The following is a 19,252-nucleotide window of genomic DNA, read 5'->3' as shown; positions in this document are numbered from 1 at the left end:
TATAGACTACGAACTGCTCCTTTAAAGAGTAAAACTGGTGGAGATGACAGTCAGAGTTTAAAGTGAGTTAAACATGCAGATGGTTTGAAGTTGTCGTCTCCTTTAAAGTAAAGAGGCAGTGTTGTGGTGAAAGCCGTCCTCTGTGTGTTCAGAGTGCAGGAACCATCTGCTGAGGATCCTGGTGACATCTTGTGTCCATGCTGATCCTTTTATCTCCTCAGTCGACCTCCTCGGGCTCTCGGAGGATTAGAGTTTTCCCTGCAGGAGGATCAGAGAGGAAAAGTCTGTGCAGAGAATGGAGCGTCGTGGACGAGTGGAGGCGTTCAGGCTGCTGCTTCTCTGCTGGATGGTGGTCGGGCCGGTCCCGGCTCAGGTCCGCCACCCTCTGCCTGTGCTGTGGATGATGCCCGTCAGCTCTGGGTCAGGGAGGGGGAACCTGACCGCCGCCCTGGCCCCCGCTGTCAGACTGGCTCTGCAGGACCTGCAGAGACAACCACCACCACTGGGAAACTATGAGCTCCAGCTCCAGCTGCTGGACTCACAGGTTGGTGTCAGACTTCTGAACAGAGCCGGGTTAGAGTAGATCGTTAAACAATGTCTGCTGAGGTCTGTGATGTGACACAGTCTATTTAAAGGAGCAGTTCACCCAGAAAGTAAAACTCAGCCGTCGTCTCCTCCTGATGATATAAAGTCAGGCTCAGTCATCGTCTCCTGATGATATAAAGTCAGGCTCAGTCATCGTCTCCTCCTGATGATATAAAGTCAGGCTCAGTCATCATCTCCTCCTGATGATATAAAGTCAGGCTCAGTCATCGTCTCCTGATGATATAAAGTCAGGCTCAGTCATCGTCTCCTCCTGATGATATAAAGTCAGGCTCAGTCATCGTCTCCTCCTGATGATATAAAGTCAGGCTCAGTCATCATCTCCTCCTGATGATATAAAGTCAGGCTCAGTCATCGTCTCCTCCTGATGATATAAAGTCAGGCTCAGTCATTGTCTCCTCCTGATGATGTAAAGTCAGGCTCAGCCATCATCTCCTCCTGATGATATAAAGTCAGGCTCAGCCATCATCTCCTCCTGATGATATAAAGTCAGGCTCAGTCATCGTCTCCTCCTGATGATATAAAGTCAGGCTCAGTCATCGTCTCCTCCTGATGATATAAAGTCAGGTGAAGTCTCGTAGTCCACAGAACATTTCTGGAGCTTCACAGTAAAACAGAGTTGCAGCGTTCTGCTGAACAGCTGAAGCAGCTGGAGATGATTAAACATCAGATGTCTCCATGCAGCTCGTCTGCTGTGATCACAGAGATCACAACCTGACCTGAGGAGATGATATTTACATCATTTATTAAGATGAAGTCTTCACTGTAGCTGCTAAGCTAACAGTGTTAGCGTGCACGAGCTCGACCAGTCTGTAAAAAACATCTTTTCTACTCAGTTGGGATTTCTTTGCTGTTAGCGAACACTGAATGTGTGGATGGAAACGCAGTCATGATTTATTTCGCAGACTTTCAGGCGCTACATGTGGATGAAAACGTGACTGTTAAGAGTTAAATACATTCAGTTTGCGTTTCAGTCATTCTGTAAACTCACTACAGACAGTTTGCAAACATTTACACATTTTTGTTTAATTGTTGTGTTTCTGAAGACTTTAGTTGTATTTTCTTTTCATGGTTTCCTGGAAATTTAAAGTGAATTCAGATGTAAACTCGGCTCTTAAGTCGATCAGAAACATGGGTTCAGCGGTCTAATGATGAAATAATTCTCCTCGACCGACCATTAACACACACACGAAGTTTGTTCATTTGGCTTTAGAAAATATTTTTCATGATCAGATAATTAATAATTTTAAGGTAACTGAAGAAGCTGTGGACTGAAATCCAAACAGTCTTTTCTTTGGACGTCTTCTCAGATCAGTTTGTGACTTCTGGAGACTTTGACCACAGCAGCGGTGCTGTACAGAGACTTTTCATTTATTACATTTGTTTGTGGTTGTTTTTTAAAAATTATTTATTTACGTTGTAGCTCCAGAAATGTTTTGAGGACTACCAAACATCACCTGACTTTCCATCAGCATGGAGGGAGGAGATGACTGGAATTACATTTTTTGATGAACTGTTTAAAGTGACCAGGAAAATAATGTTTCTGTAACATAAAACATGAATGATTTGATATTTTTACCTCTTCTGGCGTCCAAAGATAAAATAAAATCACTCTTTGGTTGAACTGGTCACCAGCGGTAGATGTTTGCGATCAGTCAGGAGGCGTCATGAGTCAACACTGTTAGATTTAAAGGGTCACAGGTGGTGAAGATGAGATCCTCCTCATCACACTGACGTCAGCATGTCGTGTTTCACAGTGCGATCCTGCTGCATCACTCAAAGCTCTGTTTGACGCCATGTGGGCGGGGCCGAAGTACCTGCTGGTGTTCGGAGGGGTGTGTCCATCTGTGACGGCGCTCATCGCGCGCTCTCTGCCGGCTCTCAACCTGGTGCAGGTACACGTCTGGTCCCCTTCAGACTTAGTGCTGTGTCAGGTATGGTGACAGGTAACTCATGTCCTCTGCTGTCCCCAGGTCTCTTTTGCGGCCTCATCCCCCAGTCTGTTCAACAGGAAGTGGTACGGGAACCTGTTCAGCACGGTGCCGTCAGACCGAGCACTGAACCAGGCCACGGTGAAGCTGCTGCAGCGCCACAGGTGGAGCCGAGTCGGCCTCGTCACACAGGAAGGACCCAGACTCTCAGAGGTGATGACGCCTCCATCAAGCTCAACGCTGCGTTTTAATGACCTCTTCTCTGTATTTTAGCTCCACAACTGCTTCCCATTTTCTTTATGTGATTTTCTGTGTCGGTGCAGATGAAGAAGGATCTGATCCGACAGCTGCTGAAGGCCGACGTTCAGCTCGTTTCCACAGAGAGTCTCTCTGAAGACGTCTGCAGCAGCCTGAGGAAGCTCAAGGTACATTTAAAGATATAATATGAAGTTTCAGGAGAGAGTCAGAGAGAGGGGAAGGAAGTCTGAGAACGAGACCAAACATAACGTGAGGAGAGACTCTCAGTCAGGTCAGCCTCTGAGTGAAGTCAGCACTCAGCAGAGACTCTGGTTCTGGTTCTGGTTCTGGTTCTCTGTCTCCTCTCTGTAACGTTACGTTCATGAAGTAAAGTCCATTTCCCCTCCAGCTCCAGTCAGCAGTCAACATCACAGAACAGAACCACCCGACACTGAGGTCACCTCCGGATCACTGCTGCAGTCCGGCTGATGAACAGGAGTGAAGATAAATCCACGAGTATCATCAAATAACTGTGTGATTCTGTGTTTTGCAGGAAAATGATGTTCGGATCATCATCGGACAGTTCGACGAGGAGTCCACCTCTCAGGTTTTCTGCTGTGTAAGTACACTATCTGGCCAAAGGTTTGTGGACACCCCTGAGGTCTGTTTTCTCTGCTTTGGGCCTCTGAGATGTCAGGAAGGGAAATCTTAATGACACAACATACACTTCTATTCTATGTTTTCATCCAGCTTTATGTCAACAGCAGCTCCGAAAAGAAATAGTTTTCCAGTTTGTTGTTGGATTGTTAAAAATATAGTGAACACAGGACTCAGGATGACCGCTGATCTGGTCTGGTCCAGTCCAGGGGGCTGAGCGGTGAAGCCAAAAATATTCTGATTAAAATGTTCACACCAGTTGATATCGATAATTATCACGATAAATATCAGATCGTTATTTCTTGTTTAGCGGCCCAGTTTTGCTCCTGCAAAGTCAAATAAACCCGACTGTGAACTGGACCTACTGAGCAAAAACATATCCACAAGACATGTGAATGAATGAATTGAATGAATTTGAACTTTTGCTGCATGAAGTAAAATTTGGACGTCACAAAAACTTTAATTTTGAACCAAAAAAGTTATTTAGACGTCTGTGACTGAAGTTGAACAGATTTCTAGAATTACACTGTAAAACTGCAAACTTTCATTTTGAACCCTGTAACATTGAAAAGACGTTTAAAAACATTCATCCTGGCTCTACAGTGGAAATCTTTTTAGTGTCGTTATAGACGTCTTTTAGATGTGTTTTTGCTCAGTGGGTGGATTCAAACTGTGCAGTCCCTTTTTCCTCAACAAAATAACTCATAGAAAAATGAAGTGCACAACCAAAGATGGCTCAGACGGCAACGTTTAAAAGTATTTTTAAGGATTAAGGCAACAAATACAACAATACATAGACAAACATGTTATCATGTAATCAACAGAAATTATACCTACATATCTTACAATAAGTTTCAGTAGAAACAAGAGCGGGATGTCACCAAAAAATGTTGATGTGATTTGATTTCCGCCAAACGTAGACATATCCAGTGTTTTTAAAAAACAGTCGAACCACAACTAGAAATAAAACTGAAGTCTGACCGATGCTCGATGTGTTTCTGTTGATGATCAGATGGCTGCAACACAAAACATGTTAAAAAAAGAGACACGATCAGCTGATTTCCAACAGCAGCCGGTCAGGGTGGAAAAGATAAATATGATAATACAACTTTCTGATATTAGGACGTATCATGATACTCAAAGATTAATTTCAGGATGTTAAAAGGGACATTCATTTTTTTGTTAAGAGAGGATTCATTTCAAACAGTAACAGTACCAGTGAGCAGCCACACTGAGTCTCTGTGACCCTCAGGCCTACAGACTGAACCTGTTTGGAGCTCGGTACCAGTGGATCATTGCTGATGGAGGAACAGCTGGATGGAGGCTGGGGTGGCAGGTTTCTGGCTGCACGGCCAACAGTCTGCTGACGGCTGCAGACGGATCCATCAGGCTGCAGATGAGACAGCTCAGCACCAACAACACAGCCGGCGTCTCTGGACGGGTCAGAAACCACTAACACCTTCTCACTGACACAAGTCTCCTCTTGCTACATTATAATATAGACTATAAGACTAATGTGGCACAAACCCAATCCCCTGATGAGGACAGTGGGATGTGGCTGAGAGCTGCCACTCAATAGTCCTTCAGTGGTGTTTCCTGTGTCAGGTTCTTTATGTCGACAAAGTGACTTCACCTCAGTTTTCTGCAGACCCCTCAGGACTACCAGGACTCCTACCTCAGACAGCGGTTCCAGGAGGGGTCAAAGGTCAACGCCCTCCACGCCTTCGCCTATGACGCTGTCTGGGTCGCCGCCAAAGCTCTGAGTCAGGTGATGGAGGCTGTGAAGCACAGAGAGAAGTACAGCGTCCAGAGAAACGTGACCGTCAGCGAGGAGGAAGTTTACAAGATGCTGCTGGAGGCCGTGAAGCAGACGCAGTTTGAAGGACTCACAGTGAGCACATGAACACACCTGTAACACACCTGAAACACGCCTGAAACACACCTGTAACACACCTGTAACACACCTGAAACACACCTGTAACACACCTGTAACACACCTGAAACACACATCTGTAACAGCCCTTAACACACATGAAACACATCTGAAACTCACCTGTAACACGCCTGTAACACACCTGAAACACATCTGTAACACACCTGAAACACACCTGTAACACACCTGAAACACATCTGTAACACACCTGTAACACACCTGAAACACATCTGTAACACACCTGTAACACACCTGAAACACATCTGTAACACACCTGAAACACATCTGTAACACACCTGTAACACACCTGAAACACACACCTGAAACACTCCTTTAACACACAAGAGACACACATCTGTGTGATTTGTGCGTTGTGTTTTAAATGTTTGTGTTGTTTCAGGGTCCAGTGTTGTTTCGTAACGGGGAGAGGATGACGTCGATCGAGCTGATCCAGTTTCAAGGTGCTTTAAGTCACATGATGCTGTGTGTGTGTGTTCACATTCACATGTTGTTATCAATCAGCATGTGTACTGTGTGTGTGTGTGTGTGTGTGTGTGTGTGTGTGTGTGTGTCAGGCAGCACCGGTGTGTTGGTCGGAGAGTTCAGTACTTCCACACAGCAGCTCAGACTGATGAACCAGCAGCTGAAGTTTAAAGGTGAGACACTAAACTCACCTTATTTTTAATTACTATCACTTAAGGAACATTGATTACTGATCAGTCATTGATCACTCGTGATAAAGCGTGTATTTGGTCCTACAGGTCCAGGACCAGCCAGAGACCAGACTCTGGTGGTTCCACAGCGGCAGCATGTCAGCTTCCTCCTGTACGTCATCGTCTCCTCAGCTGCAGCTGTGACCATCATCATCACTCTGACCGTCCTCTTCTTCACCTTCATCAACCGTAAACACCGGTACAACCTCCAGAGATCCACCTCGGTGTCAGACGCTGAAACAGAATCTCGTCCTATGACACATTTTAAACACTGTATTTCACCACAGACTGTATAAAACATGGATGTTATTTACACAGTTTTTTAAGAGGAACTCTTCACTGTAGCTGCTGAGCTAAAAGCATCAGCGTGCACCACATCTGAACTGGGTGCTCGAGCTTGACCCAGGGTGTAAACATCATCTCCTCAGATCAGGTTGTGATCTCTTCTCTCCTGCAGACTGTGATTACAGCAGACGAGCTGTATGGAGACATCTGATGTTTTTTTGGTTGTTTTTCCATTTTAAATCAAGTCTCCAGCTACTTCAGTTGTTTAGCAGAATGCTGCAATGGAGAAAATGACTCCATAAATCTGCTTAGAAATCCTCAAAGATGCTCCTCACATGTGCAGAACCTGCCTGAGAAAAATCACATTTCAAGTTTTCTTCAGTATCAAAGTAATCCAGTGATGGTTGTCTGTACATCCACAGGTTCACTGCAAACAGGAAGTGCTAACAGTTAATTCGGCAAAGTTTTAATGGGAATTTTTAATTTATTTTTTGGCTGCTTTTTCCGTTTTAAATCATCTCCAGCTGCTTCAGGTGTTCAGCAGAACGCTGCAACTCTGTTTTTACTGTGAAGCTCCAGAAATGTTCTGTGGACTACGAGACTTCACCTGACTTTATATCATCAGGAGGAGACGATGGCTGAGCCTGACTTTATATCATCAGGAGGAGATGATGGCTGAGCCTGACTTTATATCATCAGGAGGAGATGATGGCTGAGACTTTGGGCGAACTGTTCCTTTAATGATGTATCTTTAAGTCTTGATATAATTTAAACGAGCGAGTTATCGTATTTGTTAGCTACAGAGAACACAAGTTTTTGTTTCGGGCTGTAAACGTGATTTTAACATGAACTCTTCTGGGGATTGACTCACTTTTGGAGCCTCAAGTGGCCGTTAGAGGAACTGCAGGTTTTGGCACTCACCCTGGAAGTTGCAGCTCGTCTTCCACTTACATATATTTTTTCTCACTGTACATTTCTATTTTATATTTATGATTCTGGACTTCTGCAGTACTTTTTCCTCTTTCTTTTCTCTCACTATGTTTATTGTGACTGTCATGCACCAAAACACCAAAGCAAACTCCCTGTGTGTGTCAACCTTCCTGCCACTAAACCCGATTTCTGGTTCTGGTTCTTCTGTTTGCGCCTGCAGGCTGCTGCGATCACGCAGTGGATCCCAGGACGAGCTGCTGCTGTTGGGCATCCTGCTGTCCTCCTCCTCGGTCCTGATCTCCGGTTTGGACGGAGCCTCGCTGTCCAACGGGACACTTCAGCTGCTCTGCTCTGTGAGTTCTGGCGGCAGCAGGACACATAAATCATGTTGTACAGTTTATTCATATCCAGCTACATGAAAGTGCACAAACGTGTAAATATACATATTTATCGATCAAAGTCAAATTAAACATTTCTGTCCTTCGTATTCATCAGGATTGACTAAATTTTCTACGAACAATTCAAAAAAATAATTCAAAGATGCTGTAATCAGAAGAATTGTGCACATGGTGACTTTAAGGAGCTGTTAGTTGAACACAGACGCGGCCTCAGTCTGAAGGAAACCGTTTGTCCGACAGGTTCGACTGTGGACTCTCTCTGTGGGACACACGGTCGGCTTCGCTGCGCTCTTCACCAAAACATGGAGGGTTTATTCACTGTGCTGCATCGGACAGAAGGTTAAATCACAACCAGCACAGCCTTCATCTGACTTCTACATGTTTTTAAAATCAATCCTCTAACAGTAAAATGTTTCTGACTTCAGCAGCAGCAGCGAGCAGGCTGTGTGGTGCTCTGGATGTTCCTGCTCGACGTGTTTGTTTTAACCACCTGGCAAATCCTGGACCCTCTCAGATGGGTGGTGCAGCAGCATTACGCAGAGGTAACGACAACAGGATGAGGTTGGAGGTTAAAAAAACAAAAAGGCAGATGAAGAAGAGTTTATGGTAAAGGGTGAATTTGTTCTGCAGACAAGAGATTAAGCAAACTTCAAGACAAGACATCACAGCAAATCAAGTTCAGACGACAACCTGAAGAAAGTACATTAAAACGAGTATAATCATTGTACAAAGGTGCTGACAAAGTGCTCCCAGAAACACACAGACAAGCTTTGTAGGCTTTGTTAAAGGAACAGTTCTCCCACAAATTGAAGTTCAGTCATTATCCAAAACTTCATTAAAACTTTGCAGAATTAGCTGTTTGCACTTCCTGTTAGCAGTGAACCTGCGGATGTACAGACAACTCTCACTGGATTACTGTGATACTGAAAAACTTAAAAACATGATTTTTCTCAGGCAAGTTCTGCACATGTATTTTATACAGTAAGATTAAGACCTTGAGTAGTAAAAAGTACTTCATTTGTGGAGTAGAAGTATTCAGTTAGAGAATGGAAACACGCACCACAGGAAGCGAAGGCTCTGATGTGTTTATTGAACCTGTTCGTCTCTCAGGTGACCTGTGTTTCCTGTCGTTTGTTTCAGAGCGACGCTGCTCAGGACGCCGTCGTGCGTCCGTACTCTGAACACTGCAGCAGCGTCAACATGGAGCTGTGGCTCACGGCTGTCTGCGGATACAAAGGACCTCTCATGGTCAGGACTGACACGACACCACATCTCATCTAAAGTTACACGGCCAGTTGTTCTCAAAGTCGTCAAGAATTCAGGACTCAATTTTAATTTCACAACAGAAAATTGAAATGTTTTCATTCTTGGATCTTTAGCATCAGTGAGGAAACATCGCGCTTGTCTTTTCTCTCAGCAGTGACTTTAGTTAACGCTGTAAAATGTCCTGCTCAATAGCTCATTAAAGAGTTCTGTCAATAATCTGTTTATGTCCATTTGTGTTTAAAAATGAACTAATATTGTTCAAATATTGACATAATCAGAAATGAGATGTAGAGCTGCACCTCGTGAGTTTGCATTAAAATAAAATGCTGTGTTTCCTTCAGGGTCTGGGATGTTTCCTGGCCTGGAGCATCAGGGCTGTGCAGGCGGATCACGTCAGCAGCGAACGCCTCACGCTCAGTGTGTTTGCTGTGATGGTGTTCAGCGTGTCAGGAGTGTCGGGATCACTGCTGACGACCCACAATCCTCCTGTTCAGTTCTGTCTGACCAGCGTCCTCATCCTCTGCTGTAACATGTTCATCCTGAGCTCAATGTTTGGACCAAAGGTCAGTGTCCAGACTCAGACAGCAGACTGTTAGGTCGATCCCCTCAGGTCCTGATCACACCTTTAACATCCGTCCTGAGCGATCTGATCACAGAGTTCAGCTCTCAGTCCTTCAGCTGACATTAACATGTGTCCTGATCTGATGTCACTTCCTGCTCTATATGAAATAAAGCCGTCCATCACTGAGACAAACAGACTCCATGTTTCTACTCAAAGACAGAAAGAAGTTCATGCAGAACATTTGCTGAATTTACAAGAAGGAACAAATCAGTCAGAATCAGTCAGAGACAGAGTTTCACACAGTTTATAAAGTGTCTCCAACTCAACAACTCACTAAACTGACACATTTGTTAAGGGAGTCTGGGGACAAAGAAGTCGCCTATACTGGTTACTGGTTAGTGTGTTTGTAAAATGTGACATGTTTAGATCAATAACATGTTTCTTCTTTCATAAATTGAGTGTAAATGGTGAAATCAGTGTAAACAGTGTGTTCAAACAGCTGCTAAATGTTGGCAGGTAAGACTTTAGCACTTTAGACACGGAAGCAGACAGGCTGGTACAGCCATGCTGCCACAAACTGACACTTTTTACAAGGAAACACACAACTGACTGTTTTCATTTAATGCTGAATTTACAAGGAGGAGACAATGATTCAGAGTCTGTCAGAGACAGAGTTTCACTACGTTACAAAGTTTGTTTTAACTCGACAACTCTTAAAATCACCACATTTGTTAAGGGAGTCTGGTGATATGGTCTGTCTCCTCTTTCTGTTTCTTCTTCGTCACAGAGGTCACTTGAGCAGGTGGTCAGGTGAATGTGATCTGAGTGATCGGATCTCACATGTGTCCTCGATGCGCCTTGGGGGCGTTCACACCTGTGAAACTGGGTCTAAACAGGGACTCTCAGAGGATTTTTTTATTTCTTTGCAGTTTCTGCGGCTGGACAACAGCGAGCTGCAGAGTGAAGCTGAAGAGGGGGATGAAGATGAAGATGATGAAGATGAGGAGCAGCTGAGCCTGTTGAACCAGGAGCTGAAGAGTCAAACTGCACAGGTGAGGACACAGAAACGTTAATGAAGACGAGGCTGGTGTGATGTAAAATGAATTAACACCGCGGCGCTGTGTGTTATCGTCTCTGCAGCTCGATGTGGAAATAGAAACCATCACCACGCAGCTCTCTGAAACATCTGAGTCAGCTGCTCCTGAACTGAAGAGAGAGAAACACGACGGTAACAAACGCATGAAGTCAAACAGAGACACTGAAACCAAAGAGTGAACTAACGTCGTTCTCTTTTTATCAAAAACACCTCAAAGACCGGATCTCATCTCTCAAAACACAAGAACAACAAACAAGCATAAAGAGGAGTTTAGCCTAGCTTAGCACGGAGAGTGGATGCAGGGGGAAACTGCTAGCAAAAATCTACTAAATGAGACGACGTCCTGACTCAACAGTTGTTAACAGCTCAGGAGATACTTGCACATCATTAACTAACCAACTCTTCAGTCAGAATCAACATTTCCCTCTGACGACTGTATCTGTTCTCTGGCAGGTGACGTCAGATGTGTGACATCGACTCATGTAGCTCAGGTGTGTCCTGAGAGGAAACCTACAAGTCCAGATGGCATCAACTCTCCTGACCAGTGAGTCCAAACACCCAAACTGGAGAGAAACATTCACAACACAGGAACCATCCTTTGTTTCTGTGTTTCTATTGCCGCGGCCTCAGGTAGCTCTACGAGAGACAGTAATATGAAACTAGACTGAAGCTTAAAGAAACAGTTCAGCCAAAAGGTAAAAGTCAGTAATTACAGTTACACACGACATCTTTGTTAAAGGAAAACATTTAAAAAATGTATTAAAAAAATCAACAGGCTGAAGAAATAACTGTTTTGAAGTGATGATGTCTGTGTACTGTGTTGTGGGGATATTCACTGAAGTTAGCATTTTGCACTTTGCTAACTGCTAACCAGTTAGCAAAGCAAAGCTAATGTGCCTGCACTGAAACACCAACACTCCCCTGGTGCTCCGAGCTCCCTGTGATGAATGGCTAACTGAGCCAACAAGCTAATGGCAGCGACAGTTAGCAGCAGTTAGCGATGGTGATATACTGCCCCCTGTGTTGTGAGTATGAATTCGACAGGTGGCCAATTCTTAAATACCGCACCTTCAAAGAAGTGTTAAAAGATCTTAAAAAAGGGATTCCTAACTTTGATACAGACAGTTTGGTGACGTGTCAAAGAAACATTTAGATGTTTCAGTTTAATTACAGCTGTTGCCTTTAGTCGCATTTGCATTTTAGTTGCATTTTCTTTTCATGATTTTCGGAAAATTTTGATGAAATTTGCTCCAAATTCAAATGGAAACTTGGCTCTTATGTAAATCAATCTAACAATGGACTAGTTGAGACATTTGTCAGTGCCCTTCATTCCTGTTTTTTCATGACTGCCAGTGTCAGATAAAGACGATAAAAACAAATTATGCTGAAATAAATCATTTAAAGGAAAGACGAAGGCTAATTCAGAGAGACGGCGATTGTTCATTCAGAGTCTGATGGTCAGATTATTAAGAATTTAGATAAATCATTAACTGAAGAGTTTGAAGTTTGGATGGAAGAGTATTTTTACTGGAGACACTTAAACTTTATCTGATATTAACTTGGATTATTAGTGTATTTACAGTAATAAAGTAACTCTGGCAGCAGTTGAAGCAGACACGATGCTCACTGTGCTTGTAGTTTCTGTAGCTTCATCTCCTTCCTGTCGTCTCTCTCAGCGTGTGGCGCCGTCTGTCCATGCAGCTGCCCATCCTCCATCACTCCTACCTGCCCGCCGTCGGAGGTGTCAGCGCCAGCAGCTCCAGTCTGTTCGGCAGCCGGGAAGCCTTCGTTCACCACGACCTGCTGACGACCTCCACGACACCTTCCTGTACGCCTGATGCCATGCAGCCGGGGCCACGTTACTGCTGAACCAATCAGACAGCTGCTGGGACCTTCACCTGCACTGAACCGGAGGACTTTATATTTATTATTGGATATAAAAACACACACACAACAGAAACACGTTGAAATGCTGATTTGAATCAGATTATCTGATGACTTTGTAAGAAAAATTAAAATATAAAGAATACAGATGTTACAGTTCATGTTTTGCGATTAAAATGTTTTCTATGATAAAACTGTTGGATTATTTTGAGTGATGTGTTACGAGAAGCTGCCGAGTCTGTGGGAATTTTTAGGATTAGAAAAATCCTCTTTAAATAAAGAGTGTTATTGAGTATTTAATACTAAATATACTTAAAGTTTATGACTTCAGTGAAGTTAGTTTTAAGTGGGACATTCGACAGACATTCGCAAGCCACTCACACATTTCAAGTGCACCCGTATTGCAGACTTTACAGTAAACACACGGAGAAGACGGCTACAGCGTGTACCGACTTCCTGATTTCAAAATAAAAATGTGGGATATTTAAGGCAGAGATACTAGCTGTGTTTGAAATCATCCACTCATTCACTCACTCCCTATCCCCTACATCCTGTATATGATATAGTGCACTACATCATGTACACGATGTGTACCCTACATCGAGAATTCGGACACTACACAGGTAAACAAAACTGACGGTATAAAGATGTGATTCTTCATGGCGGTTGTGTTTCTTGGTCAATAAACTGTTGAAATATCACTGGTGTTGAGTTTGGTTTTGTCAGCTCCTGTTTTGTGTCCTCGTCATGAGCTGTAAATGCTCGGGGTTGTGCACAAGCTGTAACATACCGCGTGCGAATTAACGTTAGTGGTCAGTAGCTATTTAGCTCGTAAGCTATCGGCTACTTTCTTACGAAAAAAAGTTGTGTTCTTCTTCTCCTCTGACAAACCATGACAGCATTGCATTGTGGGATACGGGAGCACAATGTAGTGTACATCGCTTGTTCACTCAACACAGCTACTGTGTTTAAAGCTATTGAGAATCTGTTGAGCTAAAATGCTGATATTTACATATAGCCTAAAAATTAATAAAATTTATGAACAGATGTAAAATTTGAAAACAAGAGGTGTTTTTTTGTATATATGTATGGGATCATGTAACTACACTGGCTGCATGAGATACACCTCTTGTTTTAACATTTTACATCTCTAGATATTTTTTATTAATTTTTATGTGTAAATATTAGCATTTTAGCTCAATAGCTTCCAGGTCATGTGATCAATTGACTCAAAATCAGTGTGGGATCATGTAACTACACTGGCTGCATGAGATACACCTCTTGTTTTTACATTTTACATCTCTAGATATTTTTTATTAATTTTTATGTGTAAATATTAGCATTTTAGCTCAATAGCTCCCAGGTCATGTGATCAATCGACTCAAAATCATGTTGGGATCATGTAACTGCACTGGCTGCATGAGATACACCTCTTGTATTTACATTTTACATCTCTAAATATTTTTTATTAATTTTTATATGCAAATATTAGCATTTTAGCTCAATAGCTTCCAGGTCATGTGATCAATCGACTCAAAATCATGTTGGGATCATGTAACTACACTGGCTGCATGAGATACACCTCTTGTTTTTACATTTTACATCTCTAAATATTTTTTTATTAATTTTTATAGCCTATGTAGCCTAAATATTAGCATTTTAGCTCAATAGCTTCCAGGTCATGTGATCAATTGACTCAAAATCAGTGTGGGATCATGTAACTACACTGGCTGCATGAGATACGCCTCTTGTTTTTCCATCTGTTCATAATTTTTATTAATTTTTAGGCTATATGTAAATATTAGCATTTTAGCTCAATAGCTTTAAACACAGTATCTCTGTTTTAAATATCCCACATTTTTATTTTGAAAACAGGAAGTCGGTACACGCTGTAGCCGTCTTCTCCGTGTGTTTACTGTAAAGTCTGCAATACGGGTGCACTTGAAATGTGTGAGTGGCTGTCGAATATCCAACTTAAAACCAAGTTCACTGAAGTTACTTTATGCTGTAAACTACGGGTCGACTGATTTTCAGAATCACGTTTTTATCTGGTAATCAGTCGACCCGTAGTACACAGTGCATACACACTTTTTATACTCGAGTACATTTAATATCAGACACTAAATAACACTTAGCTACAATAGATTCACTACACAGCGTCGTCCAACTCCATCTTGAACACAAATGTCAAATTCTCCCTTTTCTCAGACTCTTCTATGGTTAACATGTAGCCTATCTTCCATTTACACGTGAATAACATTTAAAACGTCATGCTTCTTACTTAACAATCATATAAAATGTAAATATATAATATGTAGCCTATATACGTAATATAAATATCAGCGGGCTGCATCACACAGGGATCATTGTCATGGCTGCCGCCCCGCGCTCATATTACCGCGTTAGCCGCTAACATGCTAACCTAAACTGCACACAGCTACAGAAGTACAGTGTGGACACATGGATGTATTATTAGGTTATATTATAGATCCATGTGTGGACATTATCTAGCTCCAGGGTACATTTTAACACCACCGGCTTACCTGACACACAGAAACATCACTTTAGATTCACAACTACGCAGCGTCGTCTGCCTCCATCTTGTATACAGACTCTCGTTATGTGACGTGCTCTCGCGAGATTTCCCTGTGACGCTCCATTTAGATTCACTCGTGTAGCAACACTGACACCTACTGACGGTCTACAGGTGCTGCTGACTGACAATAACACTGGCAGTGATTAACACTGTACACAGATGCGTTGACTTATTCATTTGTAACGTCTATTAATCAACTTTTACTGTTTCATATTTAAAGCATTGGCCTCCACGCAGGAGCTGCACTGTGGGGAAGCCTCAGAGGACTTAAACTCACTTTGTCACACATCTCATTTGATCTGCAGGTGGTTTGGACTTTATATGTGACTGGATGAATGACACCAACACTATGAGCATGGCTGTAAACTAATGGGAGAGGACAGAATGTAATTGTTTGAATCATGAACTGGTGCTTTGATTTGGATTCCAGAATGTGAACACTGCTTTAAAGATATCTTATCACTGCGATCACTCTCACTCTGCTGCTTACTACTGGTGAGAAACACATCACATCAGTTGAGGTGTTACACTTCGTACATCTAGTCAAGGAAAAGCCAAAGCCAGGTTTGATCCCAGCTACATAAAAACCAGAAGGACAGGAAGATTCTGTCTTTTCTTTAAGAAAAGGGAGGAAAGAGAAGGAAAAATGAACAGACCCAGATCAGGAGGACTTTTCTCCCTGCCTCCCCTGGACTCTCTGTGGACCCCGAAGGGCCAGAAAGGAGAAATTTCATTTTTCCAAGATCATAAAATGGAGAAACACAGATCACAGCGATTTTTCTCCCTGTCGCCCATTGTGGAGGAAACGACAAGAGAGATGCTGAAGTACATCAGAGAGGAAGTTTGTGAGCTTTCAGGAGAAGTGAAGAAATTAATGGAGGCAAATCCAGAGGACAACTTAGAGTTCCTGCCGTCTGAGCCTTCAGAAGAAGTTGAAGACGAGCTTCTGGACGATGTTCAGGATCAGCCCACTGTCTCCAGCAGAGAAGACTACTGCTACACTCCCTTTGATGAGGTAAGACAGAAATTAGTGACACTCATGTTTTACACACACATCAAAACTGTAAGAGATCCAGATGTTGCAGCTGATATATCTGGGTTAAAGGGTTGTGAAAATGATGATTTTTGTGTTTCACAGAGCGACATATCTGAGACATCAGAGGAATCTTCTAGTCTTCAGGAAGCTCTAGAGGACGACATCAGAGAGGAGGTTTGGGAGTTTACAGACGAGGTTGAAGAAGAGCTCATGGACGAGGTTCAGGATCAGCCCTCTGCTGTTGAAGAGACCTTGGAGATGGAAGAAAGAACCAAAGCTCAACAGGAAGAAGCTTCAGTGCAGAAGGGAGAGGATCTGGAGGCATCTTCTAGTCAGCACAAAGACACAGCAGAGCGTGACGAAGCTGATTGTGCCTCAATCAAGTCACTGAAGGAACTCATCCATGAGCAGCAGGAGGAAAGTCGGCGGAAAAGCAAACTCATGTTGTCCATCATTGAAGATGTCCGAAGCAAAATTGAGGCGAAGGACAACGTTGTTTCCTCACTGCAGGAGGACCTCAAAGAAGAGAGAGTGAAAAACTGTGAACTCCAGATGGACTACAGAGCTGCTGTCTGCCAGCAGCAGAAGGAAACAGAAGAAATGGACCTTCTGACTCAGGAAAACCAACACCTGGCCTCTGAGAACAATCGGCTGCAAGATGAACTCAAGGCCGCCCTAAACAAGTGTCAGCTCCATCAAAACCAGCTTCAGGACCATGTAGAAGCTCACAGCAGACTTGAGGAGGCCATTGAGAAGGAGCAGGCTGAGAACAACAGTCTTTATGTTGAAATGGAGTTAATGAACACACAAGTGGCCGATCTGAAGGAGTCACAGAGCGAGCTCCAGCAGACAAACACAAAGCTGAAAGTCACAATCAGTGAAATGACAGCTGACCTTGGAGAGCACAAGAAGGTGATTGAGAAGCTCCAGAATGATCTGGCAGCGTCCTCTAGTCAGCTCGAAGAAACAGCAGCGCTTGACGAGGCTCAGTGTGCCCCAATCAAGGCACTAACGGTCAGATCAGAGGAATCTTCTGGTCTTCAGGAAGCTCTAGAGAACAATATCAGAAAGGAGGTTCAGGATCAGTCCTCTAGTCAGAACAAAGACACTTCATTTCTTCGAGATCGGAAAATGAAACGCAGATCACAACGATTTTTCTCCCTGTCGCCCATTGTGGAGGAGACTGAGGAGGAGCTTGAAGAGGAGCTTGAAGAGGAGATAGAGGAGGAGATAGAGGAGGACATCAGCCAGGAAGCTTGTGAGCATTCAGAAGAAGTTGAAGACGAGCTTCTGGACGATGTTCAGGATCAGCCCTCTGTCTCCAGCAGAGAAGACTACTGCTTCACTCCCTTTGATGAGGTAAGACAGAAATTTGTGACACTCATGTTTTACACACACATCAAAACTGTAAGAGATCCAGATGTTGCAGCTGATACATCTGGGTTAAAGGGTTGTGAAAATGATGATTTTTGTGTTTCACAGAGCGACATATCTGAGACATCAGAGGAATCTTCTGGTCTTCAGGAAGCTCTAGAGGACAACATCAAAGAGGAGGTTCAGGAGTTTACAGACGAGGTTCAGGAGTATACAGATGAGGTTGAGGACCAGGTTCAGGATCAGCCCTCCAGTCAGAACAAACAAGTTCTGCTTCTTCAAGATGACAAAATGGAGAAACACAGATTAGGAGGGCTTTTCTCCCTGCCTCCCCTGGACTCTCCGTGGACCCCAAAGAGTCATCTCTCTGAGAACATTTCTTCTCAAGAGGAGGCTGAGGAGGAGATTGAGGAGGAGATAGAGGAGGAGATGGAGGAGGACAACAGCGAGGAAGCTTATGAGCCTTTAGAAGAAGTGAATGAGAAATTGATGGACGAAGCTGTGGAGGACATCTTAGAGTTCCTGCAGTCTGAGTATCCAGAAGACTTTGAAGACGAGCTTCAGATTGAGACTCAGGAAAACCAACACTTGGCCTCTGAGAACAATCGGCTGCGAGATGAACTCGAGGCCGCCCTAAACAAGAGTCAGATCCATCAAAACCTGCTTCAGGATGATGCAGAAGCTCACAGCAGACTTGAGGAGGCCATTGAGAAGGAGCAGGCTGAGAACAACAGTCTTTATGTTGAAATGGAGTTAATGACCACACAAGTGGCCGATCTGAAGGAGTCACAGAGCGAGCTCCAGCAGACAAACACAAAGCTGAAAGTCCCAATCAGTGAAATGACAGCTGACCTTGGAGAGCACAAGAAGGTGATTGAGAAGCTCCAGAATGATCTAGCAACGTCCTCTTGTCAGCTCGAAGAAGCAGCAGCGCTTGACGAGGCTCAGTGTGCCCCAATCAAGGCACTAACGGTCAGATCAGAGGAATCTTCTGGTCTTCAGGAAGCTCTAGAGGACGACATCAAAGAGGAAGTTCAGGAGTTTACAGATGAGGTTGAGGACCAGGTTCAGGATCAGCCCTCCAGTCAGAACAAACAAGTTCTGTTTCTTCAAGATGACAAAATGGAGGAACACAGATTAGGAGGACTTTTCTCCCTGCCTCCCCTGGACTCTCCGTGGACCCCAAAGAGTCATCTCTCTGAGAACATTTCTTCTCAAGAGGAGACTGAGGAGGAGATTGAGAAAGAGATAGAGGAGGAGATGGAGGAGGAGATAGAGGAGGAGATAGAGGAGGAGATGGAGGAGGACGTCAGCGAGGAAGCTCATGAGCCTTTAGAAGAAGTGAATGAGAAATTGATGGACGAAGCTGTGGAGGACAACTTAGAGTTCCTGCAGTCTGAGTATCCAGAAGAATTTGAAGACGAGCTTCAGATTGAGACTCAGGAAAACCAACACCTGGCCTCTGAGAACAATCGGCTGCGAGATGAACTCGAGGCCGCCCTAAACAAGAGTCAGATCCATCAAAACCTGCTTCAGGATGATGCAGAAGCTCACAGCAGACTTGAGGAGGCCATTGAGAAGGAGCAGGCTGAGAACAACAGTCTTTATGTTGAAATGGAGTTAATGACCACACAAGTGGCCGATCTGAAGGAGTCACAGAGCGAGCTCCAGCAGACAAACACAAAGCTGAAAGTCCCAATCAGTGAAATGACAGCTGAACTTGGAGAGCACAAGAAGGTGATTTAGAAGCT

At 43.7% G+C, this 19,252-nt stretch overlaps 2 protein-coding genes across 3 annotated transcripts; both read left to right on the top strand.

The window, feature by feature from the left end:
- The first annotated feature begins 23 nt into the window (after positions 1-23).
- LOC311260061 (gamma-aminobutyric acid type B receptor subunit 2-like) lies at positions 24-12,513 on the top strand. The gene is made up of 15 exons (XM_084357574.1): positions 24-544; positions 2,361-2,498; positions 2,577-2,747; positions 2,858-2,959; positions 3,325-3,390; positions 4,681-4,869; positions 5,077-5,319; positions 5,762-6,017; positions 6,123-6,273; positions 7,510-7,642; positions 7,928-8,026; positions 8,116-8,229; positions 8,828-8,965; positions 9,271-9,537; positions 12,259-12,513. The coding sequence occupies exons 1-15, from the start codon at positions 296-298 to the stop codon at positions 12,478-12,480; spliced, it is 2,538 nt and encodes an 845-aa protein (XP_084213700.1). The 5' UTR covers positions 24-295; the 3' UTR covers positions 12,481-12,513.
- Positions 12,514-15,553: 3,040 nt separating this feature from the next.
- Positions 15,554-19,252, top strand: LOC311260239 (uncharacterized protein). Of its 2 annotated transcripts, none has more exons than XM_084357836.1 (2): positions 15,554-16,106; positions 16,230-19,252. In XM_084357836.1, exons 1-2 carry the CDS (start codon positions 15,738-15,740, stop codon positions 19,245-19,247), a joined length of 3,387 nt encoding a protein of 1,128 aa, XP_084213962.1. In that variant the 5' UTR covers positions 15,554-15,737; the 3' UTR covers positions 19,248-19,252. The 2 variants fall into 2 exon arrangements, with proteins under 2 accessions (XP_084213962.1, XP_084213961.1); XM_084357835.1 differs by having other exon boundaries at positions 15,554-17,486; positions 17,610-19,252.

The sequence above is a fragment of the Pagrus pagrus genome, assembly GCF_965226575.1.
Source record: "Pagrus pagrus genome assembly, chromosome: 7".
Lineage (NCBI taxonomy): Eukaryota > Metazoa > Chordata > Actinopteri > Spariformes > Sparidae > Pagrus > Pagrus pagrus.
This window is presented reverse-complemented; position numbering and strand designations above follow the sequence as displayed.